Genomic DNA, 18482 nt, shown 5'->3' on the forward strand with positions numbered 1-18482 from the left:
GGACACATGTTATATTAATCTTGAATCTCTACCCACAGATACTCTAAGATCAAAGACCCATATACCTAAAACTGGTGGCCAACATACCTGTTTGATGACTAGAAGGGAGAAGTTCTCCATGACTTCCTGACCACTGTGCTAATCTTACTATTCAACTCTGAGGTTAATTCTTTTTTTTTAATTTTTTTTTATATCCTCTCAGGAAATGGATATATTGAAGGTAAAGAGCTAGAAAACTTTTTCCAAGAGCTGGAGAAGGCAAGAAAAGGCTCTGGCATGGTGAGTCCACCTCCCTCCATTGTCTATTCTGCAACCTGTGAGCTGCATGTGTCTTAGGGTAGCTATGAATGCAGCCCATTCATTTGTAGATGACAATGTCATGTCACAGTGTTGAAAGGTTGGAGATCCCTGGTTTTGAGTTTTCTGTCATCTTAACCTCTATGGTCTTAAGCAGCAGGCCTGGAAGCCTCTCTTGTCTTGGAACTTAAAGTTGTTCTTTCATTTTTAAGTATATAAAAAAAATAAGATAGCTCCTAAGAGCACCTTATCTCAATATCCGTGCTATCTTGATTGAAAGGCAACCATGATAAGTATTGGAGTTAATGAGCCCCCGAACTTTACTGCTGTGCATCTAGGCATGAATGTTCAGAATAAATAGTATCTTTTTCCCAGGGACAGAGTCCATAGTTTCTCTGAGATGCTTCAGAGGGTTTATGATCAATACTGAGTGCTCAGAGGACTCCAAGTACCTGTATTTTAGATGAGCATTACTCAGGTACAGCAATATTGACACTTGGGGGAAAAATAACTTTTGTAGTGATGGGGGTGTGTCCTATACAGTAAATGATGTTTAACAGCATCCCTGAATCTATCCATGAGGCACCAGCAGCACCCTCCTTCAAGTGGTAGCAGTCAAAAATGTCTGTAGACATTGTGAAACGTCTCTTGGGTGGGAAGTGGGGGAGCAGAATCATTCTCGGTATAAAACGAGTGTTCTAAGCCCAATGTGCTAGTGCACAGCTTTTAATCCCAGCACTTGGGAGGCAGAGGTAGGAGTATCACTGTAAGTTCAAAGCTACCCTGAGGCTACCTAGTGAATTCCAGGTCAGCTTGGGCTACAACAAGACCCTACCTCAAAACAACAACAACAAAAAAAAAAAAAACAGTGTTCTAGACCAGCAAAGGCTGAATACTCAATAAGAACCTGGAGGACAAGGAACAGTTTCTCTGAAGCAGCATCTAAGGCCTAAATGGTCCTTCCCGGCCTTGTGTGTGGCTGTGTCGTGAACTTCTGAATTGCAGTCACTCTGTGCTAACTGGCTCTAGTGAATTTTCTAAAGCCTCCTGGGAAAGGCATGTGAAATACTGAGAAGCTAAGGTGATTGGCACTAGTCTATTATGAATCCAATGTCCAGTTCTGGAATATATGGATCCCTTTCCCTCCCATTAGCTCCCCTGGGTCCTTTTGGAAGGTCTCTCTCCTCTCTTTTGCTTCATGCCTATTAACTAGCCCACTGCTTAATATCAACTCTTAAGGCAGTTCTCAAGAAGAGTTAGTTTGCTGTGAGCTTCTGGTTTAAAGCTTAGCAGAGTACTTCAAATCAGAGCCATAGGCTTAAAGGGTTGGAGGCAATACATTGGTTTGTTTATCAACATTTCCTTCACTGACTCTCAGTACTAGGATAATGAAGCTCAGATTGTAGAAACTGGGTCATTGACACTAGTTCTGAGATCACAGACAGAGAAATGTGCTTTAGCAATGAATTTCAAATCTTAAGTCATTCCTTTCCTCTGATACCATCAGGGTTGCTTCTAAGTATGTCTATAACAATCCTAACACTGTAAGCCAGGACTGCTTCTCAGAGCAGCTGCCATATACTAGAAAGATCAGTGGCCTTGGGAGTAGAAGAGCTAGGCAATTGATTCCTGGTTTTTGTTAACTGGGTGACCTTAAATGACATCACTTCATTGTGGACTCTATGTGTGTAAGATGGAAGAACATAACCTCAGGTTTGACATGTTTAAGACCACTAGGTTGACTATATTTATAAGCACCTAGCATCATACTGTGCATATTTATAAATATAAATAAATACCATTCAACAAATAAAGATTGCAAATTAAGACCAGTTCAAAAATTGATATAAAAGGAATTCAGAACAGAATATCAAATTTTGTAGCATTTCCCTTGGCCCATTCCTTTAACCACTGAGCCATCTCCCTAGCCCTAGGCCTTGGCCCATTCCTAAGAAGCATGAAAGCCACCTAGAAGCAGAGACAGCAGATGCCCAGGGAATGCAGCACTGACTGGGTATAAGGAAGAGTTCCTTAGTTCGAATGATATGAGCATCCCAAACCAGGGAAGATTCTAGAACTTCAGAAAAACTTTATATTTAAGATAGGAAGTAATGAACTAAATCACATCCTGGTAAATTCTTTGTTTTTCTATAGTCAGAATAATTGAGTGAAATATTTTAATTATCTCTCAGCTATGGGATGACTTTCTCCTCACATTTTTTTTTTCTGACACAAGATCAAAGAACTAGTATAGAATTTCTAGTTAGCCATTGAAGAAAATGAGCAGTTTATATTGCAATGATGGAATGCTTGGAACCCATCTTAGAGCACTGAATTAAGTTGGGTTCTGTTACAAGCTGTCTCAATAAAAAAGTGGGGCCTTGGAATGGAGAAATGGCTTAGCAGTTAAGACGCTTGCCTACAAAGCCTAAGGACCTGGGCTGAATTCCCCAGTACCCAGGTAAGCCATATACACAAAGTGGCCCATGCGTCTGGAGTTTGTTTACAGTGGCTGGAGGCCCTGACATGTCCATTATCTCACTTTCTCTCTCTTTCTATCTGCCTCTCTCTCTCTCTCTCTCTCTCTCTCTCTCTCTCTCTGTGTGTGTGTGTGTGTGTGTGTGTGTGTGTGTGTGTGTCTTGTAAATAAATAAATTAGTTAATTAAAAAAAATTAAGTGGGGCCTTAGATCTCACAGCTGAATAATGGGTTAAGTCAAAATTCTTCTGCTATAGCTATGGGTTGATCCACCTCAAAGACAGAGAGAAGCTATTAATTACATGGCACAGAGCATAGCCAGGTGCCCTGCTCTGTCCTCCTTGGCACTGATGAGGTGAAGCCCTAACGAAAAGATGGTTAGGTTGGGAGAGATCATTACAAGGAAGAGGACATAGCACTGACCTGATGAACATTAACACCACCGGTTCTGTGTCCTGTGTCCAAGACACAAAATGACTTCCACCCTGCTGCATTGGGATCTGTGTGTCCATGGGATGTGGCAGCAAGATCAGGCTCCTTTCTCTGTGTACAGATGTCAAAGAGTGACAACTTTGGAGAGAAGATGAAGGAGTTCATGCAGAAGTATGACAAGAACTCAGATGGAAAAATTGAGATGGCAGAGGTGAGTGCCCCAGGACTGGCTCAGGACCATGTGTAAGAGCCATGTCCCTCAGCCATATACAGGTGCCCTTTCAAGGACCTAATAAGAGGATGGTCAGAAAAGTCCCTGCTCCTAACAATCTGGATGCCCAACATGTGGGAAGTATTCTATGTGTCACCCAAGGAAAGAGGAGGCAATAGACAATGGTCTAGGATCCCTAGATGTTTGGGGCCCAACAGGCTCCAAGCAGAAATATATAATAAACAGAGCTTACAATAAGTAAAAAAAAAAAAAAAAAAATACTGGTCAACAGGAGAGTTTATGCCCCAACTAAGGTATCCAAAGAAAGCCTGAATATATATGTATTCACACATACATGTGCATTTATATATGACTACATACACTCACAGGCATACGCTTATACACATATTCACACTTACCGTAAACATGTGTCAAATGCTCTTCCAGTTTGTGGCCCATGGTCAAGCGGTCGGAAATGATGGCATATAAATTAGGGCCTTGCCTTTCCATGATGCACTGATTCAAATGCTGCCATGGGCCAGATCCTCAAGAAGCCAGGCCCAAGACGGAGATTCCAGTGGAGAAGAGAGCACCACATCCTGATGACCACCACCTGAGAGGGCATCAGCAAAAGATGGAGGGAGATAAGCCAGGTGGCAGTTTCTACCAGAGCCTGGTCCTAGCTGTCACAGGAGGACTCTTTCAAATTGTACCACAGACTGTGTCTCACCTGGCGGCTTGTGTCAGTCAGTCACTGGATGCACCCCATCCTGGGATGAAGGAACCACAGACTGTGTCCAGTGGGGAAGCTCTAGTTTGGCTGAGGGCAGCTTGCCTGCAGGGAGAAATCATGCACTGGTAGAAGGCACCCTTAAAGCTATTAAGGGATGGCACTGTATAGCCCAGTTAAAGAGGCTAGGCACTATATAGATGCCCCTGTTGTAAATACCAGGGTTAGTAAATATTTTTCTCAAAAAATGCAACCTTTAGTGACTGGGAGGATGAACCCATGAGTGGGTAAATATGTTTCGGTGCAAGCGTGAATACCTGAGTTCAGCTCCCCAGCACCCATGTAAAAGCCAGGTCCAGTGGAGCATGTGCCATCTCAGCACTGGGGAGATGGAGACAAAAGGATCTCTAGGGCTTGATGACTACCTAGTATGTCCAGATCAGTGACCCTGTCTCACAAAACAAAAAGGTGGGACACAATTGAGGAAGAGATCCGATGAAAACAACCCCTGGTCTCCATATACACACACACATCCATACAGGTACATCTGTATGTATACATACACACACATATAGACACGCATCCTTGTGTGAATGAATACTACACACACATATACAAGCAAAAAAAATTAACATATAGTAAATGGCAGTGGTTGTGAGCCTCTGTTTGTTCTCTATCCCTTACTTCTGTTATCTGCTCCAAGACATTTTCCTCCTTAAGCTGGTAACAGGTGGCCACCAGATCCAGTCATGTCCATTGGGGGGGGGGGGGCTCTGAAATACAAGGAAACCTTTCCCACAATACATTTCATTGGCCAGAACTGGTTCATGTGCCTTTTTATTAGCCAGTCACTGGTGAGGAGAATGGGACTGTCACCTTTAGGAGAATTAGACTGATTGGCATTTGCCTGTAGCCCAAGGATTCTGGGGGAAGAAAAAGTGATGAAGAGCAATTGGGTAGGCAGGCAGCCATGTTGGCAATACAGAAGTATTTGCATTTTCTAAGGATCAGGTTGTTGGGATACTAATTTGCATCCAATAAGCAGCATGCATTTGGAATACAATCCTGTTAGCTTAGATTTGGGCTATTAAATCACCACCTCAGTCATGACACCGCAAAAGACACCTTCTTCCTGAGGCAGGCCAGCTCACCCCAGGATCACTTAGATGGAGCTCATCTCAGTTCTACCTAGATCAGTTTGTCATTTTCTTTCTTTTTCTTTCTTTTTTTTTTTTTTTTTTTTTGAGTTTTGAGTTTTGAACATGTGGGGTGGATCAGCTACTCTATCTAGAGTGTTCCTTTGAGTCTGGGTGGTCACATTTGAAAGAAGTACTCTTTCCATCCATTTCCTACCCTAAGGATTGGGATGACCCAGAATCACTTCTTGGAACCTTCTTCCCATCTGAAGAGCTACAAGCCCCTGTTCTAAAGGGTGGAAGGAAAATATAGCAAGATGTGTCATCCATGTCCCTCTGCTGGCCATTTTCCATCCTGCCCATGGCAAAGTATGATATGTCCCCTGAAGTCACTGCTCAATACTGATATCATTCTCTGTGTTCCCCAGCTGGCACAGATCCTGCCAACTGAAGAGAATTTTCTTCTGTGCTTCAGGCAGCATGTGGGCTCCAGTGCTGAGTTTATGGAGGTGAGACCAAACTCTGCCTTCTCTTTGCATGAGCAGACCTACCTTCCTCTTACATTTTAGAAGGCCTGCTCCAGGGATGGTTCCTGAGAGATATTGAGCCTGTCAGAGCTCTTCTCCTCAAAGTGTTGTCTGTGAAACAGCAGTATCAGTATTACTGGTCAGGGTGCTTGTCAGAAAGGTAAACTCCCTGCCCCACTGAACCAGAACTAACATAGCAAGATCCCCAGGTGGCATGTCTATAGTAAAAGGTGGGAATCTCAAGATGGAAAGTAACTTTGGGTCAAGGATGATGGGGAGATGTTCTATACATACATCCTTATTTTGGAGACTTATGGTAGACATTTACATATGATATGGAAAACCCCACAGAGAAGAGCCTTGTTTCACTGGATTTGGCTCTAGGATGCCCTACCATTCAGGAACCTTTTTTTTTTTTTTTTTTTATCCCTCAAAGCCAGGTCTCTAAGGTTGGGAAGAATGGACTTAGGTTTCTTGCTAAATCTAGGAGCCCAGTGAAAATTTTGGTTTCTAGTATTTTCCATGTTTGATGTTTGACTGTAATCTGGGCTTTAGTACATGCCTTCCCACACTGTATTAGTTACTTTTCTCATTGCTATGATCAAATACCTGACTATAAGCAATTTAGGGGAAGAACAGTTTATTTCCATTTAAATAGTCCATCACAGGGTGGGGGAAGCATGGCAACAAGAGCGTGAGGCGGCTGGGACATTGCATCTGCAGTCAGGAAGTCAAGAGTGGTGAGTTCTGGAACTCAGCCTGATCTCTCCTTTTTATTCAGTCTGGGACCCCAGACCATAGAATGGTGTTGCTCACATGCAGGGTGGATCTTCTCACCTTGATTAACCTGATCTAGAAACTCCCTCACAGACATGCCCAGAGATGTGTTTTCCTGGTGATTTTGAATCCCACCAAGTTGACAATCAAGATTAACCATAATACCCCCTTAAAATGAACATTGGCCTCTTTGCAATAGAAATTCTTTGGTAAGCTTATGTCCAAACTTTTGATATCTAAACTCAAGTGTCTTTTGAGTAATATTTGACTGATAAATTAACCCATATGAAATTAGTTATATAGAACAATCTTTGCATGTAAAATAGAAATTACATGTGATGTAGCAGCCAATTATGTTACTAACCCTTATGTCCAACATACTACCAATTAATTACTTGTTGCTCTCTTAATGGGCCCTACCTAAGTTATCCAGTGTGTGTGTCCCTGAAAGGAAGTCATCCTGTGACCACCACACAACTACTTTCTCTGATACATGACTGGCCTTCAGCATGATGTCACTCACCAGGCTAAGTCCATTTCCACTAGTACTCCCTTCTTAGTGATTCATGGTCTTGGAATGACTGAAGAGCCTTCCAGAAATCCACATGGCTGTGAGTCCTCCCCACACATAGAAAGTTGGTCATAAGAAACCAATTTTCAAGGTCAAGAGTCATTTTTAAGAGGCAGTCTATCTAAGTATCCCATATGGGATACTTTCAAGGATTTTCCTCCAAATTTTCTGGGACAGCAAGATTCCATAAGCCAATAATTAGCATTCTGGATTCTGTCCTTAGTTCTCTTGCTTGTGTCAGGGAAAAGTCCAGCATATTCTTAGACTTTGCCAGGATGCAGCATTTGCAAAAGAGCCAATTTTAATATATTGTTTATTTTTGGCATGCACAAGACAGAGAAAAAGAGAGAGAGAGAGAGAGAGGAAGAAAGAATATGGGCACATATTCAGATGTATGTGCCACTCTGTGCATCTTCATAGGTACTGGGGAATTGAACCTGGGCCTGTAGGCTTTGCAAGCAAGCATCTTTAATCACTGAGCCATCTCTTTAGCCCTAAGATTCATTTTTTTCATCTGTCTACAGAAAAGAGATATGGGGCTAAGGATATAGCTCAGTAATAGAGCATTAACCTAGTATGTGCAAAGTCCTGGGTTCTGTCTACAGCACAGAAAGAGGACGAGGAGGAGGAGAATGAGGAGACAAAAAAGGAGAGAAAAAGGAAGACTATGCCTGATCCCTCTCTTCCTGATAGGGATGGAAAGCAAAAATGGTTTCCACTCAATCTCTGGTGAGGTAATAAGGTTGTCCTTCAGGGACCAGAGATGATCAAAAGGAACCAAAAGTCTCCCTCCTCCCCACCCATCTTTCAAAATTATTAGTGGGGTCCCCGTGTGACCACCACAGTTCAGTATTATTATAAGCCTTTATTATTCTAAGCCCCAGCATAACTGCAGAGCAAGCACCCTCTCACACAAACATTTCCTGTTACCCTACCCCCCCCCCGCCCCTGTAGAACCACCCTCTCCTGGAGTTAGCCATTTGTTCCATTTTTATCATCTACAAACATGAAATGATTCCTCGGGAGCCCTAAAAAACTGTATTCACAGATAGTTCCATCCCACTGCTCAGCACAACATTCAACATCTAATTTTAGGAACACCTCAGGACTTCTTTGAGATTCCACAAAGCCCAGGTCTCTTGAACTCTTTTCCTTGAATGAGAAGGGAATAAGGACACCTTGATGGATGGGCACAAAGTACTGTAGGGGAAGAGATGTTGAGAGCTTACAGCTCAGCAGAGAGTGGGGTGGTACCCTGTTTAGGGGTTACTATAGGATCATTCAGGAAACCAGCTCTGGGCACTTTACTCCATAGAGGACTAAAGCTGCCTGTAGGATGTTTTGCTTATGACTCATAACTTAAAACATTAGATCCAAATGTCCTAATGTGACACAAAATGGCATTGCTTTGTTGTTTATATTAAAAAAACCCTAAATTGTTCATGGAGCCTAATACTCCTGTTCATAAAGAGGGACCTATGGAGAACTGGGGAACACTGGAGGCAAAATTTAGGAGAATGCTGAGTCTCAGGAGACCATGTGTAGCTCGTCTGGGGGATGAAAGGCAGAAAAGTCGACAGAACAAAACCTGAAAGCCTAAACAATATGAAACATCAAAATAGTCCAAAGACTGAGGGGAACAGCCTCGTTTCCAGAGACCAGACAGCCCACCCCCACCCCGCCCCTACTCTCAGCATTTCTTGATTTCAATCACACAGTGGGGATTAAAGCTGAGGTTTCAGTGCACTTGTAAAAAGGGCCATGTGCTCTTGGGATATTTTATCAGTTAACTATTGTGCATGACAAATTATTCCCAAAATTTAGACACTTAAAGCAACAAACATTTGTCATGTCACAATTTCTATGTTTGGGAATCTGGAGATAGCTTAGCTGAGTGGTTCTGGCCCACAGTCCCTCATGAACTCACAGTAAAGATGGGAAGGCTTGACCAGGGCTGGAAGGTATGACATCTCCATGGTGGTTAGACCCATATCATATACTGAAACTGCATCTCTTTAAGGTGTCAAAGACTGCAATTGGTGTGATCAGCAGACTATGCCCTGTTTCTTACAGGGATCCAACACTTGTACCAAACAACCAAGACTCAAATCATAGCCCAGAACCAGTGCATGATGGGATCCAAAAAGATAGATGATTGACCAGTCATATGACTACCTCTGGGCATAGTGTTCACCTTCCTTAAATCATATGGATTGAGAAGGTGGAATGGATGGTTTCTTTTCTCCTTTTTAAAGAGGACGAAGCCTTTTATAAGCAAACTAAAAGAGTGGATTGGGGATAATCTAAACTGTTTGCATTACTGACCCTGCCTCACCACCACCCATGAATATCAAACACATCATGTCAGAGAGATGGAGGGACAAGTACAGTAAACTAACCAAGCCTGATCCTTCATCTTCTAAAGACCTCCCTTAACCCTGTTCCTATTTGGTATAAAAGTCTTCCAAAGAAGTCAAAGGATAACCCCATCTACCTACAGCAAAAATAAATCCCACCAGACCTTTACTATAGCTCCAGTCAAAGTTGCCTGATTAGCATTGGGAAAACATCAACCCTTCTTTACAAGATGACCCAAAACAGAAGCTGGGTCTGGAGCAAGTTACAGGAAGGAGACCTTGCCCAGGAACTTTTCCTCCTCTTCTGTGATTTTGACCAAGAGACTCTCCCTCATTTCATCCTCTGTGACAGTGAAGAGACTAAGCAAGACCATCTCCATGTCCCCATCCTTCACTGAAACATTCTTTAACACCACCAACCTGTAATCCTATTAAACAGAAATAAAAGGGAGGTGGCAGGTTTTGTCATGTCTTTGTGAACGAGTCGACATTCCCATTGCAGGCTTGGCGGAAATATGACACGGACAGAAGTGGCTACATTGAAGCCAATGAGCTCAAGGTAAGATGGGGAAGTATGAGGGGCATGGAAATGGGACCTAGGCCAGAATGGTTATGTGTTTAAGGTGAGAGGAATGGAGACACTAGGTGAGGAGCATGAATCTGTGATCTCTTGGGAATGCTCGAGCCTGGCACAGATGGTAGAACTTGCTCAAAGGAGCCCTGTGAAACCAGAAATGTGGAGCTATAAGGCCACAGCTATAGGACCACACGCTTCCACATGCTAGGGCGTGCCCATGATAGGAACCCTGGAAGCAATCTGTTCAGTTACCTTCATGTTGCTGGGATAAAGAATCTGGTCAGAAGCATCTGATTTGGGGGGGAAAGTTGTTTATTTTAACTTATAGTGTTTGAGAGATAGCTCTATGGTAGCAGGGAAAACATGGCATAAGCAGAGGCTTTACATCCCTTCCTGGCCAACATCAGGTGATCAACAGCAGCCAGGAGAGCGAGCCAGATTCTAGAAAGAGGAAGCTGGCTTTAACACTCGTAAGCCTGCTCCCAACAACACACCTCCTCCAGCAAGGCTCCACCTCCCAAATTGCCATCAACTGGGAACTAAGCATTCAAAACACACAAGTTTATGGTGGACACCTAATTCAAACCACCACACAATCCCAGAAGGTTGGTCTTCTAGCTTGGACATCCTCCCTAATCCCTCTAAGCAACCAGTAATTCCAAGCACAGCTGAACCCATGTGTGAGCTCTGAGCAGGGAGGCAGAGACAATCTCTACCATCTGTTTGGTTAGTCTCAGAAGCCACCCAGAGGCCACAAGGGTCACACCTCAAGTGTTACAGGATTAGGGAACCACGAAGGATGTAAGCTATATAGCTGATAGATGTAAAAAGAAAAAAAAAAAAAGGAAAGAACAGCGTAAACTGTCTAAATGAATTGGTAAATGAAGAGGTAAAGAGCTGAATGAGTGAGTCTGGCTCTGAAGAGGTCTTTGTGTTCCAGGGTTTCCTGTCAGACCTGCTGAAGAAGGCCAACCGGCCATATGATGAGCCCAAGCTCCAGGAATACACCCAAACCATAGTGAGTGGCACGCGGGCTGGGAACATGGGTCAGGCCATCAGGGTTCTAGTGTGCAGGGTCTTTTCTTTGTTGATTCTTCAGGCCGGAGGGAAGTGACTTAACAGTGGCAAGAGGGGGGCCTCTTGTCTCCACCAGGTTTCCACTGAGCTAACTCTTGGGCCAGAGTGAGACTGGGGAAGGGGAGGCATCTGTTTCCATGGCAACTTCTTCAGCTCCTAAAAAGGATGAACCCAGAAAGGGTGGGCCTGCACAGCTCTGGCTGCATACCTCACCCCCACCCCCTGAGAAGGGGCGGGATAAGCAAGAACCTTGCCCCTACTGTCTCCCCCAGTGACTGACAGGCAATGCTGGTCGCCGGCCTCAAGGTGGCTTCCAAGGAGGCCTGAGCCTCCTCACCTCGCCAGTGGAAGGGGTGGCAGGTGGAGGTCCCATGTGAAAAGGTCAAACAAATAACCCTGGAATCTCTTTCTGTCGCCGACAGCTACGGATGTTTGACTTGAATGGCGATGGCAAATTGGGTCTCTCAGAGATGTCCCGGTAAGCAAGCGCTTGCCCTCCTCACTCCTAGGGTCACTGGGACAGGTTCTCATGCTCCCGTCCCCATGCCTGAGAGCAGTTGGCAGGAAAGTGGCAGATCCAGGTTTCAAGTGGCCCCAAAGCAGAGCCAGTTGGTCTTGGGGATGTTGACACCTGACTGTCCACATCCCTTTTCTGGAACATCACACCAACTCCTGGTAGTGAAGTGCTCAGCGACTATTTCTGTAGCCACAGGCACTGCCTCTGTCCAGTCCCCCAGCTGAATGGCTCTTGCTTGTGTCCTGTCGTCTAACCTCTGCTGTAATGTTTTCTTTTTAGACTCTTGCCTGTACAAGAAAACTTCCTGCTGAAATTTCAGGTACAGACGTCACTTTGCTTTTTGTCCCCTCCTCTCATATCTGTATATGCTTTCAGCCCTCTACTTTCCTTTGCCCTAGTGCAACACACACACACACACAAACACATAGACTTATATACCCACCCTCTTACATACTCATAGTCTGGGGCTTTTGCTTTTTTCTTTAATAATTTTTGTCCTTCCAGGGCATGAAGCTGACCTCAGAAGAGTTCAATGCCATCTTCACATTTTATGACAAGGTGAGAGAACGTTGTGGGTTGGTAAAAGAGGATCCCTGTCACCTGGGGTGGCTCTGGCCCAAATGGTTTGACTCAGTAGGAAGAAACCAGCATTCCAGAGGGTCCCCTGAGTCAAGTGTTTCTTTCTACATCATTTTCTTCTAGGTAAGATGACAAAGAACATTCTGGATTCTGACTGACGGAGTCCAAGAGTTGATTTCTTAAAAGTCTAATGGAGGGACTGGGGCGATGGTTCAGTTATTATAGTGCTTGCCTCACAAGCATGAGAATCTGAGCTCAGTTCCCCGAACCCATACAAAAATGCCAGTCATGGTGGCATATGCCTGCAATCCCATCACTGCAGAGGTGGAGATGAGTGAATCAGTGGAATTTACTGGCCAGCCAAGGTAACCTAACTGGTGAGCTCTAGGCCAGTGAGAGGCTCTGTCTCAAAGAGGTGGACGGGATCTGAGGAACAATACCTGAGGTGGTTTCCCAGCCTTCATATGCATGAATGCACACGCAAAGTGTCACGGAGAATAGTTAGTGGAGGAGGGGTGTGCTCACTGCTGGAGCATGAGTGTGTTGGTGCCGGGCCTTCATGTTGCACTACAGCCAGCTTTTCTGTGTGTCTTTTTTTTTTTTTTTTTTTTTTGAGGCAGACACTCACACTGTAGCCCAGTCTAGTGTAGAGCTCCCTATGTAGCCCAGGCTGGCCTTGAATTCTCAGCCTCCTGTCTGCTGGGATGATCAGATGCTGAGTGCCAGGGTTATAGGCTTATGCCACTGTGCCCAGCCCAGTCAGTTGTTTTTCTGGGACACTGGGAGTGAGATGATCTCCTCATCCCCACCCCTCCCTTAGCTGATCTCTATAGCCAGAGGGTTGGAGGTAGACATAAACAGCCACTGGACTCAAGCAATTAATTCTCATTTAGATATTTTTATATTTTATTTATTTATCTGTTAGGAGAGAGAGAAAAAAAAACAATGAGCACATCAGGGCCTCTTGCTACTGCAAATGAACTCCAGATTCATGAGAAACTTTGTTCATCTGGCATTACTTGGGTACTGGGGAGCTGAACCCATTCCCAAGGTTTTGCAAGCCAGCATCTTTAACTGCTTCCCAGACTTTAACACCTTCCCAGACTTCCTTTCTATTTTTAATTCTTATGAGAAACACCACCAGGGAAGTTTGTATTGAGCTGCCCTATTCCTGCATTGACTGATAAAGACAGAATGACATGTTATTCTGTTGTTTATATGGCCAGAACACCTCCTTTTGCACAGTGAATCAGGAAGGTTAGACCCCTGAGAACTCGTGAAAGTATGCGAGGGAGAGGCCAGGTAGGGAGGGAGGGGATAGCCAGGGCCTGGTTTAAGCTCTGAACCCAGGACTCTCTGCTGCCGCCCCTAGGATGGAAGTGGCTACATTGATGAGAACGAGCTAGATGCCCTTCTGAAGGATCTGTATGAGAAGAACAAGAAGGTGAGCAAGTGAGCATGCGCATGGTGGCCAGGGTGAGGGTCCCAGGGCTGGGAGAGGCGGACACACTCTGCAGAGAAGAGGAACACCTTGACTGCCTTTCTCTCTCCTCCAAGGCAATGGCAGATGCAAGTGGTGTTTCTATTTCTGGCCTGTTGGTTGATTTCTTTTACTTCATTTTTAGGAAAATAAACAATATAGTCTAACATCATAACCTCTACTCTCAGTAGTGAATCGTAGAAAGGCAATCATATGATTACTTCATGACTGATTTAGTTCATGATGACCTCATCCACGTTGTAGCATGTCCGAATTCCCTTCCTTTTTAGAGCTGAGCATTGTGGCCTTGTATACATAAGCCCTCCGCGGGGTGCATACGAGGGCTGCTCCCCCGTGTGGGCTGTCGTGAGTGACGCTGTGAGGACTGACAGCGCTACCATGTCCAGCCCCGTAAAGTGTCAGCAAGAAAGACTTTCATCACAAGGTTGTTGAAGGGGCCAAAAGGAGATGAGAATTTTTATGAATTAACTGTACAGTGTGGAGTTGGAGAACAGGCTACAAGGAGCCACTGGAGAGTGTTTCCTCCCAAAGAAAGGGCTGAGGAAGAACAGTATTCTTTTGCCTAGTGTTGCCTCTGGGGTATCCTTTGGAGACCATCTGGTGGTCTCACTTGGTGCCCTAGATGGGAGTCATCAGGTGGAACTGTTATCAGGAGCCTTGGCACTGTTTCCTTCACCTCCCAGAAAATCTCTTTCATAGAGCACATGGTTTTGCTGTGTTCTTTAATTAGATGGTGAAGGCTCAATAACTGTCTTGGCTGCCAACTAAGAGCTAAATTTAATGATTAATTTCAGTAAAATATTTTTGCTGCAGCCTCTATCTGCCTCTCTTTGCAAGAACTTCGTCTCTGTCTTCATCCTGAATATCAGCTCTCATCTAGTCTATTCTACATATGTTTTTATGTTACCTACAAGTGTTTTTGAAAAGGGACAGGAAATGAATAAGGAATCAGTTAGCTCCTAGGAAGAAGGAAACCTTCACCAGTACCAGCATCAGAACACATCAACCTTTTTCATGACACCGCAGCCCAGTAGAAAATTATTTTTATGCCATTATGTGTCCAAGGGAATATTGAGGACCTGAATGAAAAATATCTTTGACTTGACTTGCATTCATGAGGCATAATTAGTCTTTAAAGGGCTCTGCCTGACAGCTGAGGTTGGTTAACCCTGTATGCATGCATTAAATCTCTGTCTGGCCTGAATTTCCTAGTCATCAATTCACTGGCTCTTTCTTGGTTGACATAGAGGATGGCAAGCACACAGAGGCTGGTCCCAAATGTAGGTACAAAAGCAGAGAGAGAGTCAGGTGTTGGAATTTGGAAGCAGCTTTGAAGGTGAAAGAAGAGGATATTAATAAACTGTTTACCTGAGAGCCTTCCACATGCACCAGGCCCCAGATCTGGCACCTGGACATTGAGAAAATGAATCAGTGGAGAGAGTAAGCCACATTATTAAATGCCAGTACCTGCGCTGGGAAGGGAAAAGGCCATTTTTGGTGAGCCCACATAGCAGGTGCAGTTCCATCTTAATGGTGCCTGCATGAACCAACTGTGATAAAGTTTCTGAGCAGATTAAAGCTGGAGGCTTCTGAAGAGACAAGCTGATGGGATTGAATTTCAACAGTTAGCACTACTTAGCACTACTAAGGCCATGAAAACTTGCTAAAGCCTTTCCCAGTTTCAAACAAAACTTCAAGACATAGAAAATAAGCCACCCCTTCCTCTCTGATGCCAAGTCTCTTCCTGCTGCATTTTCCCACCTGGGATTTTCCCCTAGCTCGTGGTTGATATGTGAGGTCCCATCCTTGGTTCTGGCACTTCCCCCAGCCCCCAATGTTACAAGTTAGGTGACATTTCCAGGGACTCAGTAACTTTAGGAAAGATTCTCGTCAAGATAGAGATGCTTGCATGCCACCACCCTTGGATTGGGTGGTGGCATAAAATCAGAAGTCAGTGATGTAATATCTCTAAGCAACAAAGGGAAACGCTGACTTTTGAGTAACGAAAAAGGGGACGGAGCACAGATGCGACAGGTAAATAGACTTCTGGGCTCAGGGACTGCGGCTGTTTAGTGTGAGTTGATCCATCCTTTTAGTGAATATCTTAGTCTTTATACCTAGGTTTTCTCATTAGCAGAATGGAGATTATGATCCATAAACCTAGAAGAGGGTGTATTTTTTAATATTTTATTTTTATTTACTTGAGAGAGAAAAAAAGAGAGATAGAGAATGGGCATGCCAGGGCCTCCAGCCACTGCAGATAGATTCCAGACACATGCGCCACCTTATGCCTCTGGCTTACGTGGGTCCTGGGGAATCAAACCTGGGTCCTTTGGCTTTGCAGACAAGTGCCTTAACCACTAAGCCATCTCTCCTGCCTGAGGAAGTATTTTTTTTTAAGTATCTGCCAATGTTTCTAATGCATAAGAATGAGGAAGAAGGACTGGGGAAATAGCTGAGTGGTAGAGTGCTTACCTGGCATGCATAAGTCCCTGTGTTTGATTTCTTAGGCCACAAAATATAATACAAAAAGGAGAAGAGAAGAAGAAGGGGGGGAGGAGAGGAGGGTGCAGAGAAGAGGGAAACAAGCCAAGCAGTTGTTTAAGTGACCAGTGTCATGGCAATCTTGTTATATTTTAGACCCCGTAAGTATTTGTAGCCAAGACAATTATTATAAAGTGCATATTCAGATAAGGTGTTTGGAGTCTTTAATTTTGGCCTCTGTTTTATATGGACTCTGAGCTTACGTTCATGGCTTGTCTACATTAGGTTTCCCTAAAGACAAAAGGAAGTCAACAAACAAGAAGGAAGGTGGTGAGCTTTGTTAACTGGAGGAGAGAAAATTCTTTGTTTTAAATGGAGGTTTCTTAGGAAAGTATGGTCCAGGAGGTCTGGAGACAAGACTAAGGCACTTTTCTGGCTGCATTTCCATGACTTGTGGGGAGCCAGGTTGACCCTGAGTAAATAGGGTTCCAGCGAGGTGGGGGAATAGATATAAGTCATGCATGGGCCACACCTGTCACCACAAAAGCTTGTCTTCTCTGGGGTGCCTAGCACAGATGCTAGGTCTACAAATGCATTCCTTGACCCAGTCATCAAGACACCTCCATGAGGCAAGTCTTATGTGAATGTCCACTTCACAGATGAGGCTTTGAGCCTTAGAACAGTTGACTCGTTTCCCCAAAGCAATACAACCATTAAGTGAGGGAGAGAGGGTCTGATTGCAGAGCCCTCGCTTTGTGTCCCTGTAGGCCACTTACCTTGAGTTGAGGTGAAAGAAAGGCGGGTGCAGTTGTGTTTGTGAATGTGTAAGAAGGCTCCTTTGGGCAGGGTCATGCACTAAGCTTGCTCTCACTCTCCCTCCCTCTTCTAGGAGATGAACATCCAACAGCTCACCAACTACAGGAAGAGTGTCATGTCCTTGGCAGAGGCGGGGAAGCTCTACAGAAAGGACCTGGAGATTGTGCTTTGTAGCGAGCCCCCAATGTAAAGTGGGAGAGGGAAGCTACTCCAGCACCTCCCCCAAACTGTGTCCTACTGTCCTAACACTTCTCCCCAGACCTAGAGATCAAGACCTCCCTTCCCCTTTCCCTGCAACCTGCGTACACTAGCTTTCAGAGCAGGAAAGGAGAGATGGAGGGTGTGGGTGGCTAGTAGGGTTCATTCAAGCCCACTGCAACCCAGCCTGACCACGCATACAGCTCTGCCCACAGTGGGTCACCAGCTGCGTGGAAGGTGGGCGGGGACACAGGTGGAGCTTCCCTAGTTCCCTTTGCTGTGATGCATGAGCTCCGTCCTCATATCATTTAGGATCTGTGTCCAACAGAGTAGACGTCTCCCCTTCGCTGGCCCCTACTTTCTCCAGGCCACCACCCATCCCCAACTTCCAGGTTCTGCCCACCACCGTGCTCATGGTGTAGCTATCGCCTTGGAGTTCCTGTCGTGGAGGACGTCCATCCTCTCCTGGCCTTCTTTACTTGTGTGTACCTTTTCTCTTTGGATTTCCTGTCTTCTTGTTTACCAAAGAAGTTTACAGACAATAAAGTGGAAAAATTCTGCTTGTGGAAGCTCAGAATTACTTCTTGTTAAGTGGGCGGCATCTCTCCTTGACAAAGGAAGATCCTGGCCAATGGATGGGGAGGGGACTGGGGCTACCATACTGGAGTAGAAGACCCCAAGATTCAGCCAGGGGTGGTGGTGCATGCCTGTGATACTCAACTTCATAGTGAGTTCAAAGCCAGCCTGGGCTACATGAGAATCTCCTCTCCCCACAAAAAGAAGACCCCCTCCAAGACACCATGACTTTTACTTACCATTATTTGCCTGTCCTTAGACCAAGCAAAGTCACTTCTTTGTTCCATGTGTATTTCTAAATGTCAGATTAAAACAACAGTTACCAGTTCATTGAAGGTTTTCTCAGTCCATGTACTGTGCTTAACAAGTGACCTGGATATCTTTTACTTCTTTAAGAGAAGCATTATGGCTCTCTCCACTCTCCACTCAGGATAACTGAAGATTAAAAGGAGAGATTAATGACCTCACTTCCCAGGGCTAGTTGGTGCCATAGCCAGGATATGAATCCAGTAGACTGAAGGAGCATTATAAACTACAGCCTCTATTTGTAGTAGGGATACCAATGCCGTGTCAATGATGAGGCTAAGTGATCTCCACTAAGCAATAGGGACCTCCAGCCATGAGTTCCAGACCACTGTGGG

General features: G+C 44.7%; 1 protein-coding gene across 1 annotated transcript in view; it reads left to right on the forward strand.

Annotated features, from left to right (window-relative positions):
• Window positions 1-17834, forward strand: part of Calb2 (calbindin 2) — a 28728-nt gene extending 10894 nt beyond the window's left edge. Inside the window, exons 2-11 of the mRNA XM_004659562.2 lie at window positions 203-279; window positions 3329-3418; window positions 5713-5793; window positions 10019-10075; window positions 11034-11111; window positions 11593-11648; window positions 11967-12006; window positions 12192-12245; window positions 13639-13710; window positions 17141-17834. Of these exons, the coding sequence (XP_004659619.1) occupies window positions 203-279; window positions 3329-3418; window positions 5713-5793; window positions 10019-10075; window positions 11034-11111; window positions 11593-11648; window positions 11967-12006; window positions 12192-12245; window positions 13639-13710; window positions 17141-17257 (722 nt within the window). The 3' untranslated portion in view covers window positions 17258-17834. The remainder of the gene's footprint in view (window positions 1-202; window positions 280-3328; window positions 3419-5712; window positions 5794-10018; window positions 10076-11033; window positions 11112-11592; window positions 11649-11966; window positions 12007-12191; window positions 12246-13638; window positions 13711-17140) is intronic.
• The last annotated feature ends 648 nt before the right edge of the window (window positions 17835-18482 follow it).

The sequence above is a fragment of the Jaculus jaculus genome, chromosome 1 (assembly GCF_020740685.1).
Source record: "Jaculus jaculus isolate mJacJac1 chromosome 1, mJacJac1.mat.Y.cur, whole genome shotgun sequence".
Taxonomy (NCBI): domain Eukaryota; kingdom Metazoa; phylum Chordata; class Mammalia; order Rodentia; family Dipodidae; genus Jaculus; species Jaculus jaculus.